Consider the following 13,090-nt stretch of genomic DNA (forward strand, 5'->3'; position numbering starts at 1 on the left):
AAAAAATGCTTACCAGACAACCTTCATGTGCAGTTGTGCATTAGTGGGGGGGAGGAGGAGAAGGGGGAGAGGGTGGCTGGCGGTACTGGGCAGAGGATTGAGGAGCAAATGCATTGCGGAGGGAGAGGAGGAGGAGGGCCTACAGCTATTGTTCATGTCCTCCCGTGAACAAAGGGCTCATCTGGGTCCGTATGTAAACCCACAGCAGGCTTCAGCCCACTGACAAGGCCTCATGCGGGACAAAACATAACCGACTGACTCCCGCAATTTAGGCCTTATTCCGTTTCAGTCTCACGGTTTGAGGAGATTTTTTTCATTGATCCTACTCAGAGGGACGTATTGTGTTGGTACGTTGCGTCCAGCCAACCGCCGTCCAGCGGGCCTATCCGTTTTTACGCACGGAGCGTACACACGGTCTATCATCACGGATCTGTAAACATCAATTTTCTGATTGGACTTCTTTGCAGGTAAAGGGTCGCTTTCACCAAACGCACACTTTGACTGCTATGTCTGGCTAATGTACCGATTGAATCTGATTCACGAGTTGCCGGGGTTGTAATGTGTCGTCTTATTTCGGTGCTTTATCGTTAAAAAGGAATTTAACGCTAAGGCGTTAGCAAGACGGCTAACACCAGCCAACTGGTTACCAACTGTTTTCTGGCTTTAATGTTAGCTTTAGCTAGCCGTGCAGGCCTTTACGGCTGATTTGTAACAGTCAACGTTTTGGTGGTTGAAGATGTCGAGGTTATTGGTTGTGTTTGGTCTATATTTACATGGCTGTGCATGGCTTGTTAAAATGAGTGCTGGTTAATAAGAAAAAGGGAGAATTAAAGATACATTAACGGTTAGCAAGCTACGTGTTAGCATTTCCTAGGCGCTTGCTGCTTCTAATTGCCTTTGTAAGCAGACAACTCCACGTCAAGTGTGTTTCGACTGTTAAAGTTATGATTTACACAGATGTTGAAAAGGGCACATGGAATACGGCTTAATAAAAAAATGTCAGATCCATGTCACATTTCGCTACAAGTTTGCTAACGTAGGTTAATGGTTCAGTATAACAGCTAGCTATCGTTTGATGGGCTACTTTTATGCTTGTCCCTGTAGCAATCATGGAGGCATTCTGGAGTGGCAGGAGTCCCAAACCACTATTCTAGGTTACTTTTATTTAGACGACACAAAATTTATTTTTGTCTTTTTCAAGTAAAATTTATTGTTGAGCAATGTTTTAAACATCCATGTTACTCAACGGTGTGGATGATATTTGTTGTTCTGAGACCACTGACCATCACTTCAAGCTAGGAAGATATGTGCATCTATAATATGTAGCTATATTGTGTATGGTGTACTGCTTCTACTTAGCTACTTGTAAAGGAAATAGGAACATGATTCCCAGTGGAGGAAGTGGAGTCCAGCTGATGTGATTGTGACTGCCTGTCATTAACCGCTAACAGGAGACGAGAGGAGCTAATGGAGCTCTCAACAACTAATGGACACATAACCATTGATTATTTATTTATTTATCAAACCCATTTGTTTTCCTCTGTTGGTGCATTCAGCCCATAGCATAGCAGTGCTTGCTCACACTGTAAACAACTTGTTTTTACACAAAGTGAAGGTAGGGTTTCAAAATGGATGGGAGGTGTATGGCCCTTTTCTCCCATGTAGAAGGGGCTAATGTTTTGAATATCTGTAATCCTCTTCATAGAAAACTTCTTAATAATTTAGCTCATCTATAAAAAGTATGGTGTATATGTAGCTACTGTTTTGCGTAAAATAGGAACACGGTAGAATAGAAAGCAGTAGAGATGTAACTTAGGTTTTGAATGGATACCAACATGATTTAGGAACAACCAACGTGTCTGTCAGTTTGGCACCTAAGGTCTGTGTTGGGCTGTGCTGTTTGTCTATCGCACTACAGTCTGTATGTAAAGTCATCAAACAAAATACAGAAACCAAAGTCCTCTTTTTTTTAAACCTAATCTCAGAGGATAGGTTGTTTTACTCTTAGTTGTCTTACTGTAGACTAGAAGTACATATTTCACATCACTTTGCTTTTAAAATCAAGTTTTCCTGCTTGAAAACATCCTATTAATACAATTAAAATGTATCTCTTCATGTCTGTGGCTCTAGGTATATCATACACACGTAAACCATGTGCACACACAAACACACCGTCAGGGATACACTTAATATGCAGAGACAAGATACAGAGACATTAATGAGGCGGGGCTTCACCATGGTGACCAAAGAGGTCGTGACCTAGCGGCCGGCATGCCCGGATGTCCTTTATAGGAGAGCTGGGCAATTAGAGTAGAACAGGGGGTGTGGGTCAATATTGGTCTGTTTGTGTTTAGTAATATATAGTTATTCATAAGGAACATCAGTTTCTGTAGAAATGTAGCAGGAGTGCGTTGTTTACAAGATGCTTTTCAATATTGTTTTTGTGTTGTTATGAAACAAGATTGGTGTATTGGGGATGACCTGTGAATGAGTGCAACCAACTGAAACTGGGCCATACTGGCCTGTTCAGGCTGCATGTGCATTCACCCTTACACGATACAGTGGTTCTTTGTAACTATCAGAAGTACCACTGTAATTCCCAAGGGTGTAGCAACTTCAAGTACCACCTTCTGTTCGCTCATTTATCTCTTTTTTCATTTTTGGCTTATAATTTAAGCCCTTATTAACACCTGGGCCTACAACATACTTGTGTGTTGAAAAGTGTACAGTATCAATCTTTAAATTTGTGGATTTATTAATACAGCATTTATTACCAGATTTTACACATTCATTGTTTTATCTAATTTAGCTGCCACACCCTCAGGAGTTTGATATGCCATATCTGTTTTATTGCCATTAAAAAAAGTTGAAATTAAACAAAACATTTGTGTTTCTCACCTCTCTTCCAGGCTGTTCCTCCAAGTCATTCAAGCTGTACTCCCCCAAGGAGCCCCCCAACGGTAGCACTTTTCCCCCTTTCCATCCCGGCACCATGCTGGACAGAGACGTGGGGTGAGTTTTATGTCTGTTTCCTGTGTGTTTTATGTGTCCGCTCTGGGTGAGGAGTTCACAGTTCCTGCCTTTAAGAATCTTTGACAGGTGCTTGTAGAGCTGGGCAATATGTATTATATCAAGATATGAGAGTAGATATCATCTTAGATGTTAGATATCGTAGTATGGCATAAGTGTTGTCTTTTCCTGGTTTTAAAGGCTAAATTACAGTAAAGTGATGTCATTTTCTGAACTTACAAGACTGTTGTAACTGTTCTATTATTTGCTTTTACCAACTTAGTCAATAAATCCACATTACTATTGATTATTTATCCAAAACTCTTTCTGTAAATATTTTGTGAAAGCACCAATAGTCAACTCTACAATATCGTTGCGATATTGATATGGTATTTGTTCATAAATATTGTGATATTTGATTTTCTCCATAACGCTCAGCCCTAGGTGTTTATATTATTGCATACAATGTTTACATAGCCTTGTAAATCCAGCCTCAATATCATGACTTTCATTTCCTCAACAATGTTAGTCAGAAAAACATCCACTGGTAATCGATTTAGCTTGGCAGCTGGTAGTCCGGCCAATCAGCAAACTGTAGAAAGTATATGGTGATGGCTACAACAAGCAGCGCTGTATTGTGAAGTTGAGATGCAGTGACTGGTTGTATTTATTCAGCGGGTTCACAGACTTTCACAACAAGCACTCAAGACATTTAGATGTACATTCATTCTCAGAAGTTGTACATCTCTCAGGGAACTAGTTTCAATGGATAGTTTTGGTTGAAATGTGGTGTTTACAAGACAGCTGCAGTGTTTTACCCGTTAAAAATCTGAGATCAAATCAAGGTACAGCCCAGGTAGTGTTTTTTTGTCCGGTCAGGTGCACCAATTGGACGCTCCACTTTGACAGCATGACGTCACTTTCCAGGATCATGTACTAAATTGATTTTGGCTGGTAGAACTAAAATTGTTCCGATACCAGAATCGGAAATGCCTACTGTAATGCCTTAAATGTTGGTATCAGTATACAAGTCTATGAACCGCTCCAATGCCACGTAATTTATCCCTGAATAAAGTCTACTTTAAAGTAGTTTGCTATTTTCCATTATGAGCGACTGTTAACCTAGATAATAAAATAAAGTTAGATGGAATTCATTCTCAGTATTTGTTCATGTTTTGCAAAGGGTTTCACACTCCTGGGTTTAATGGTGATATTTCAGCATAAGAGGGCACCTATCAACCTCCTGTCATTTGTTGAAAGGTTGAGCCAAATGATCCTATGTTTAAGTGTTAGAGGTGGGATGAGTTCTTGTCCCGCAAGATCTTGTAAAATTAAAACGATATCGAGGACCATTTCACTCTAAATCAATCTGGGCCAAATTTTGGTACCTGTGAGTGCGTAAGCTTCTCTGTTCTCTCTGCGTGTTTCAAAGAGAGCGGGGTTCAGCTTTGAGACACACACACACACACACACAAACACAGGAGGTGCGGTGCAGACTGAGCAAGGGTAAAGCAGACACAAGTGTGTTCACATTTTTCAAAACTTCACGCAGACAGCGTTTGCTGCAATATAATGGCTAGATCGCCGTGCGGTTAGTGTTATGCTTCTGAGACAGGTAACTTTATCTATATAGCACCTTTCAGGAACAAGGCAATTTAAAGTGCTTTGCTTAAACCACTAAAGAGCAATTTAAAAACGGTCATGAAAATAGAACCGGCAAAAAAAAAAAAAAGTGATACATATACAAGAATAAAAGTCACAGTGCAATGTAAGAAATACATCTTGTCTTTGGATTACCAGGTTGTAGGCAGGGGATTGGGAGGAGAGAGGGACGCTGCAGTTATTAGGTCTGAAGAGGTTAGTTATACAGGAGAGAAGCCATTTGAGTTAAAGCCTGTTTACAGTGCAGTACAGTTTTCAATTTGTGACTTTCTTTTGAATAAAATACATAATTAGTCATATTTCGTCATTTAAGGTTTCCTTAAAATAGTGTTTAAAGCTTGTCTCCTTGTGACCTGAGTGTCTCGTCACACCCCTATTAAGTGTAGTGTAATTTTAGCAGCCCGCTATCCAGGCAAAGGCCTGTTGAGTTACAATGACGAGGGAAAATTGTGGACCAGCTCTGCTAATGTTTATTGCTGAAATTGATTTGCCTTGACTTGTGTTGCTTAGTACGGTTAGAGGGTATACCTCTGCAGGATTGTGTGCTGTGAGTCAAAGCTTGTCTTGCAGTAAGCAAGTCTTCCACAGTTTGTGTTTGTGTGTGTGTGTGTGTGTATCTGAGAAGTCTTGTAATTTACGATCTCCTTTTCTCATCCAATTCTTGCCATGTTTGGCTTGGGTCCCAGAGTCGTAAAGACAGACACGCTCCTGGAGCAGGGCGTATTAGCACTATAGCTAAATGTAATCATCTTTCTGTCTCTTGTTTCTCCAGTCCAACCCCAATGTATCCTCCCACATACCTGGAGCCCGGGATAGGGTAAGACTGCATTGTTTCCCCGTATCTCCAGCTAGTGGGAAAAGGGCAATAACACAAGGAAAGATTAGTTCGTGGGAAGTTGTGCTCTAATCTCACTTTCAAAATAGATCTTGTTTTTTGTCTTTGACGAGGCTAAACTAGACAGCATAACAGCCCTAAAAGTATGGAGGCAGCAGAAACTTAAACAATGTTGCGATCCGTACAGATGAAAGTGAACAAAATAAATTGTACTAATACCACAAGCTAAATGTTCTCCACCCCTGTCCTGCTTTTCTTTTCTCCCCCTGTTTTTCTATGATGGACCAGGAGGCACACACCATATGGCAACCAGACAGACTACAGAATATTTGAACTCAACAAACGGCTACAGAACTGGACAGAGGTTTGTAGGCACACACATGCAACACTCAAAAACAATCCAATAATTTAGAGGGTAACTGATTTAATTTTCTCTTCTGCACCCTGTAGGAGTGTGATAACCTGTGGTGGGATGCATTTACTACAGAGTTCTTTGAAGATGATGCCATGTTGACCATTACCTTCTGTCTGGAGGATGGACCCAAACGTTACAGTAAGAAACAAAGTCTCTGGAACATACTGCCTCTCTGTTTCATACATCTACTGTCCCTTTAACCCAAAGTCCTACAGTCAGAAATGGATTGCATACAATAACTTGCCAATTTCCTCCTGTCTCATGCCCCTTGTGTTTTCTCTCCTCCTCTGAAGCAATTGGTCGGACGTTGATTCCAAGGTACTTCCGCAGTATATTTGAGGGCGGTGCCACTGAGCTCTACTATGTGCTGAAACATCCCAAGGAGTCCTTCCACAATAACTTTGTCTCCCTTGACTGTGATCAGTGCACCATGGTCACTCAGAATGGAAAGCCCATGTTCACACAGGTGTGTCTTTGCATCTCTTGCTGTTATTGTGTCCACCCCTTGTTTAAATAAATGTATGGCTATTTCTGTCATTAATATGGCTTAGAAAACAACTTTGTATTACATAGATTATTACTGAATCAAATGGCTGGTACATTTTAATAAGAAATAGATTTTTTTTTTGCTTGTGACTCCTCAACAAAAGCAATGAACACACTTGTACAAAAACAACGCAAACAATTGAAAAAAGGTGTTAAAAGCTACTTTAGGTTTAGTCTGAATGGTTGGTAAGTTCCTTAACATGTGAATGCGTACCGCGTTGAAGGGTCATCGCGGAGTAATGCCTAAGTCTAAGGCCACGATATTGAGCCTATTAGGGTTACTAGGCCAAAATATACTGTCAGTTTGTAAATTACGCACAAGCTGTATGTGAATGCTCCACCTCTTCTTCGCCGTTTGATGGTGAATTTCTGTAGCAGAAACCGCGCCACCTTTAGGTCTGGAATGCGTCCAAATGGATCTATTTGTAAATGACCCAACACGCTATTTCATATTCCAGACCTAAAGGTGGCGCGGTTTCTGCTACAGAAATTCACCATCAAACGGCGAAGAAGAGGTGGAGCATGCGCATACAGCTTGTGCGTAATTTACAAACTGACAGTATATTTTGGCCTAGTAACCCTAATAGGCTCAATATCTTCTCCAGCAGGAACACAAGCATGTAGTCCGCCATTGTTAGTGTTATGAGATGTTGTTGCGGGATAAGAGGTCAAAGGCTAGAGGTCGAGGGGTGTGGCAATGACATCATCCATATGTAAGTATGCGGACAAAGACGTAGGGGCGGCGTTTCGAAATATTTCACCCTGGGACCAGGTTTTAAAAAAAGGGAAAAAAATAAGTGTTTTTAGGCAGTGTGTTTACAGGATTTGTTTGGACCATTGGTCAAAACGACGCAAAACATGTACGTTCACACCAAAAAGCGTTTCCGTGTGGATGGCCCCTAAGCCTCCTTGCAAGGTGGCTGCAAGCAACTTAATAATAATATTAATAATAATAATAATAATAATAATAATAATAATAAACTTAATAGTTTGGAAACCTTTTTCAATCGTTGATGTGATCACCCCAACACTCAACCCTGGTGTTAAAAATGTGATGTCTGCTTTACATCTGTGGACAGCGGTGCAGCCTTTACCCGTCTCTGCATAGATTACTGTCTACTGACCTGTGACTTCTGAACTGCTGTAGGTGTGTGTAGAAGGCCGCTTGTACCTGGAGTTCATGTTTGACGACATGATGAGGATAAAGACGTGGCATTTCAGCATCAGACAACACCGTGAACTTATCCCCCGCAGTATACTGGCAATGCATGTGAGTGGATACAGAGGGGAGTGGCAATGACCACATGTAGTTTACTGACGTATATAATGATGTTTGTGTGTCAGCTTTGTAATCAGTCCCCTGTTGATTCCTCAGGCCCAGGACCCACAGATGCTGGACCAGCTCTCCAAAAACATAACAAGATGTGGCCTCTCGAACTCCACCCTTAACTACCTCCGAGTAAGTGATGCACACACATTTTACCTTTTTAAAATGATACAGGTCTTGAGATTGTTTTTCTCTTCATTGGGTCTTGATTATGGTCCAGTCATAATGTAACAGGAACTTTTTAAGAAAAGAAAAAACTTAGCAACTTGCAGGCTTCCAAATTATAGCTTCCCCTGGAAGTTTATGAAATGTTAATTTCACACACAAATGTAACCGTTGAGAATAGCAAAATGTTTCCTCTAAAGCAAGTTTCAAGTTAGTCTGCTTAATCAATGTTGCTGAATGATCATTGATCATCTTTATGACTTATTTATGGGCTGCACTATATATATATATATATATATATATATATATATATATATATATAATTTTTTTGCCGTTACCACAATATCAACTTGGCCAATAAATGCGCATCCCAAAAGGCTGCGGTATTTTGCAAACCACACTTAGAGATTATTTTGAGTTAGCTAAAAGAGAGTATCAGTTTATAATGTAACCGTCAATTTTTTTTGTGCCATTCATGTTCAACTTGTTCAATAAAATATTGTTGGAAATAGTTTTTTTGTTCATCTTTTTAATTCAACAAGCAATCTGCTTTATTCTAGCAGAATATTTTAAGCAGCAGAAAGGCAGAAATTAGTACACTTTCATCTTTATTGTTATTGCATATTTTCTTATTGCACAACCTCATGCCTGCACATGTTAAAGTGGTGCATGGCATTGTTGAAATTAGTCTCACTTGAGTCATGTTTATTTTTTGCTTCTGATATTTTATGATCAGATTTTCCAATCTTGAGAATTTTCAAGTCCATAAATGAAGTCATTTCAACCTGAACACCAGCTGCTGCTGATGATGATCAATTGGAGCATCTCTAATGATCTTAAAACATCAACACTGTGTAATCTCTAACCTGTTGCCTCTCTTGTTCCCTGCACCAGCTGTGTGTGATTCTGGAGCCCATGCAGGAGCTGATGTCCAGACACAAGACATACAGCCTCAGCCCCAGAGACTGCCTCAAGACCTGCCTCTTCCAGAAATGGCAGAGGATGGTGGCACCACCAGGTTGGTGAACAACATAAACAGATAAAGCCACTTACAACCATATAAACTCACAGTGAATGTATCTGTAACTCTTGCTTCGTCCCTTCTCTATAGCTGAGCCATCAAGACAGGCGCCAAACAAGCGGCGGAAGCGTAAGATGTCAGGTGGCAGCACCATCAGCGGAGGAGGAGGAACTAATAACAACAACAACAACAAAAAGAAGAGCCCTGGCAGTGGCTTCCCTCTGACCAGCCAAGTTCCAGTGAGTACATCACTGCTGTCTAGTGTCAGCATTTTGCTACTACATCTCCGACTGAAACATTCCACTAAGTTTACAGTTAAACTGTCGCATTGATTCATTGGGGACGTTCACATGTCACATGTGCCTATAACAAGTATTCCCGAGGACATTTATGTTTCAAGTGAAATCACATTTACAAATATTAGCATATGACACACAATCATTACACCATCATTATAAATTAATTGTCAGACATATTTCTTAAGTGACATAAGTTGAATGGAGAGGAAGGTGTGACGTGATTTAGAAATAAATACACCTGTATCATTACTTTACTCTCTTTGACAGCACTGTGGTTACACCCTCCACTTAAACAATATATTTATTGCCTCGCTTCTATTTTGCATTTGTGCAGGATGTGATGGTGGTGGGAGAGCCCACGCTGATGGGAGGGGAGTTTGGTGACGAAGACGAGCGTCTGATCACAAGGCTGGAGAACACACAGTTCGACGCGGCCAATGGCATTGACGACGAGGACAGCTTCAACAACTCTCCGGCGCTGGGCTCCAACTCGCCCTGGAACAACAAGGCCCCCTCCAGCCAGGAGAGCAAGAGTGACAACCCCACCTCACAGGCATCGCAGTAGAGCCCCGCAACCTCAACACAGACCCCTCTCTGCCACTCATCAGACCCCCCCCCACCCCGACAGCCACAAGCGCAACAACCCATCCCCTGCTCAACAACCCAGACATCCCTGTAGAGCTCAGATTCATCACACGCAGTTGCCCCGAAGGGGGCTCACCATATCTCAGACAATGTCATTGAGCCATTGCTATGACTTCCTCATATTTAGGCACCAGGTCCCACTTCTGTCTCCTGTTTCTTCATCTCGCACTCAAAATTTCCCGTTTCACAAATTTTCAGTTTAAACAGCAATTGGGTAGATGCGAAAATGGAGGCGCAGGGATCTTAACCAGGGGAGAACTTTGCACACTAAACTGTCCGTACAGACCTTCACATGTAGGCAGGGGTGGGATGGAGGGGATGGTGTCAGTGGGGCTATGAGATGGTGGCGAGTTGCTTAGGGACCACTTGTCCACCCGTCCTCTAAACATGGCTCTCAATTCTGGTCTGTTAATGTCAAGTCAATTGCTGTGTGTGTGTGTGTGTGTGTGTGTGGGTGGGTGGTTGTGTGTGTGTGTGTGTGTGTGTGTGTGGGGCTAGAAAAGAGGCCGCCTGAGGTTATTTGTGGCTTGGCTGAAGCAGACAGACCAGAATTTAGAATCAGACTATAAAACCATTGAAATTCACACACTAGTAGGAGATCTGAAATGTGGCACTAGGGAAACATAACACACACCGATACGTACGTACACACATACATACACACACACAAATAAATCTAACTATTGAAGGATTTTGAGTCCCCTAGTGTCAGAGCAATCTCTGATTTAAAACTGCAATGGATGCAGTCTTTCAAACAGAGAGCATTTACAACACACACGCACGCATATACACACAATTACACATTTTAAGAGTTTTTATACAGTATATATTTCCCTAGAATGTTTTTTAATTTGTATTAAACGCCTTCATTTCAATTGTTACTTTTTTATTTTCTACCAATACTGAAAAGCTACAGACCAAGGAGCAACACAGGACTTTTATCCCACCCCTCCCCCCCCTCTAAAATATATTGTTTTTATCTTTTATGTTTATAAAAGAGAAATAATTTAGTGTGGATGTTTTTATTTTGTCTTTTCATTCCTTTTTTGGAGATTTAAAGTTTTGTGTATTTGTGCTTGTATATTTAAGGTAGTAGCAAAGTTCTGTCTGACTGTAATAAAATGTATTCTTACTTAGATTTACCTAAAGCCATCCCGATCTAATGTAAAGAAACAAAAATAGGAAAGGAGAAAAAACACTCATGAACCCGTCCCCTCTATCTCTCTCTCTCTCTCTCCCCCCCCCCGCTTTTTCCTCCTCCTCTTTTTAAAAACTTGTGTAAATTAAATTACAAAACCCCGGGGGTACAATGGCACCACGGAATGATTTTACTGATTTTCTTTTGTATTTATTCTGGAAATTTTAGAAACTCACATGTATTTCATCTATACAGGAAGTGATTTTTCACTTAACATTTATCTGTGTACCGCAACTTTCAACTTGATGTCAAGTGAATGTGCTCACTGAATTTTAGTTAACTGGTGATTTTCATATTTCATCACTGACTTAAACAGATTTTTTTTTTTTATTATTAGTTTTTGTTCAAATTGCCTACATTTGTGCAGTGTCTTTCATAACCAACGGAATGATACCATCAATCAACCAAACATCTTCTAAAGCCAGCTTAACATTAAGTTCAGTCATCATTTTGGGTAGCAATGCTGTCTGTAAAGTCTGATTTAAAAACAGCTGAAGCTCTATTTTATACATTTTTCCATTTTGTTACAGTTGAATCCAGCAGCAGTTATGATTGAGTTTGAATGGTGACTTGTACCTTCTCCAATCCCTGTAGAAAAATCATTGTTTGATATATATTTTTTTGATTTGGTTAGATTCTGCCCTTGATAATTAATGTATGGTACCAATAAAAAGATACATTTTCACTTTAAAAGATTGATTTTGTAATTATTTGCAACAAAGCTCATACATGTGTAACGTGTTTGCTTCAAAAACAATGGATCCTTCAAACCCCACAATGCATTTTGTGTTTGGTATTTGCCCATGTCTTTCTCATTCCACTCCCAATTACTTTTACAGACCTCAGAGATCCAGAGCTACAGAAATCAAGCTGACTAGAGCTAGAGTTATGAGTAAACTGACATTAAAATTTTGATCAGCTGTGTAAAGCTTTATGCGCTTTTCTTCCCACTTCCCCTTTTTTTTTTTTACCACACACCTGGAAACAATCCCCTCCCCAGTAATGTCCCATCCCTCTGCAGTCTGACTATCGTAACGTTGTCTGTGAAGTTCAGCTCGGATCACACAAGCTTCAGGCTGTGCTGCTGGGTGTCCCTGTGTGATCCTCAAATCTTGTCCTGAAGCTATAGAGCCCTGCTGGTATAATTTTGTCTGACAGAGTAGTTAATTGCTTTCACCCGTTGATCCAGGTCTACATTGGTCCTTGAATAGAAAGCTTGAATGAAAACCGCAGGCAGGATGGAAGAGCCCCCCAGGGAACAGATTGCAGACTACTGCTCCGAGGTCTAGTCTTTGAAACAGATTAACTCAAAATGGCTGATCTTCGCTTTCTACTTTTAACACTATGTCTGAAATAAAACAATCCTCTCCCTATTATGAAAACTTCTTGATGCGATGGCATTGCAACCAACATCATGTCGTTGCGATGTAGCAAGGTGTGGCCTGGTGTGTGAGCTGATGAATGGCGAAGACTGTTTTGTGTGATGCTATACTTTCTCTGCTTTATTTTTGTAACAACTAGGAAAATGCACAGGCTGTGGTTGGTAAGGTTAGTCCATGTGAGATTAAAAATCAATGATGAAAAATGGCTTCATTGTCCTGTCTGTATCAAAAGCTTTTCATTTTCTAACGTTACAGCAGTCAAAGTATTTGAGATATGTGTTTGTGTCCCTCTACTATTTACAGAGGTCAGTTCAGAAGAATGAGTAGAAAAGGGGCCACAGACTCTTAAATAGCGGGTGTCTATGTCAAAGCCCTGTGGTACATCTCCTTCCTTCCACACCAACCTGCCTCACACATACATCCACCCACCTACCAACTATCACACTTTCTCTACCGGCATTTATTCCACTCCCTGTGTTACACTGTACCTGCAGAGCTTCTGAAGCTGCAAGTGAAGCCTTGAGCCAGCTGATACACTGAGGATCTCCTGGGGTCAAAGTAAAGCTGTAACAACCCCATGAAAACG

At 40.8% G+C, this 13,090-nt stretch overlaps 1 protein-coding gene across 1 annotated transcript in view; it reads left to right on the forward strand.

Moving 5' to 3' along the window:
• The window catches only part of ldb1b (LIM-domain binding 1b), a 14,555-nt gene extending 2,740 nt beyond the window's left edge, over nucleotides 1–11,815 (forward strand). The window contains exons 2-11 of the mRNA XM_034861645.1: nucleotides 2,910–3,012; nucleotides 5,444–5,488; nucleotides 5,795–5,870; nucleotides 5,957–6,059; nucleotides 6,215–6,387; nucleotides 7,615–7,737; nucleotides 7,843–7,926; nucleotides 8,854–8,977; nucleotides 9,071–9,219; nucleotides 9,614–11,815. Of these exons, the coding sequence (XP_034717536.1) occupies nucleotides 2,910–3,012; nucleotides 5,444–5,488; nucleotides 5,795–5,870; nucleotides 5,957–6,059; nucleotides 6,215–6,387; nucleotides 7,615–7,737; nucleotides 7,843–7,926; nucleotides 8,854–8,977; nucleotides 9,071–9,219; nucleotides 9,614–9,844 (1,211 nt within the window). The 3' untranslated portion in view covers nucleotides 9,845–11,815. The remainder of the gene's footprint in view (nucleotides 1–2,909; nucleotides 3,013–5,443; nucleotides 5,489–5,794; nucleotides 5,871–5,956; nucleotides 6,060–6,214; nucleotides 6,388–7,614; nucleotides 7,738–7,842; nucleotides 7,927–8,853; nucleotides 8,978–9,070; nucleotides 9,220–9,613) is intronic.
• The last annotated feature ends 1,275 nt before the right edge of the window (nucleotides 11,816–13,090 follow it).

Source organism: Etheostoma cragini, chromosome 2 (genome assembly GCF_013103735.1).
Source record: "Etheostoma cragini isolate CJK2018 chromosome 2, CSU_Ecrag_1.0, whole genome shotgun sequence".
Taxonomy (NCBI): Eukaryota; Metazoa; Chordata; class Actinopteri; order Perciformes; family Percidae; genus Etheostoma; species Etheostoma cragini.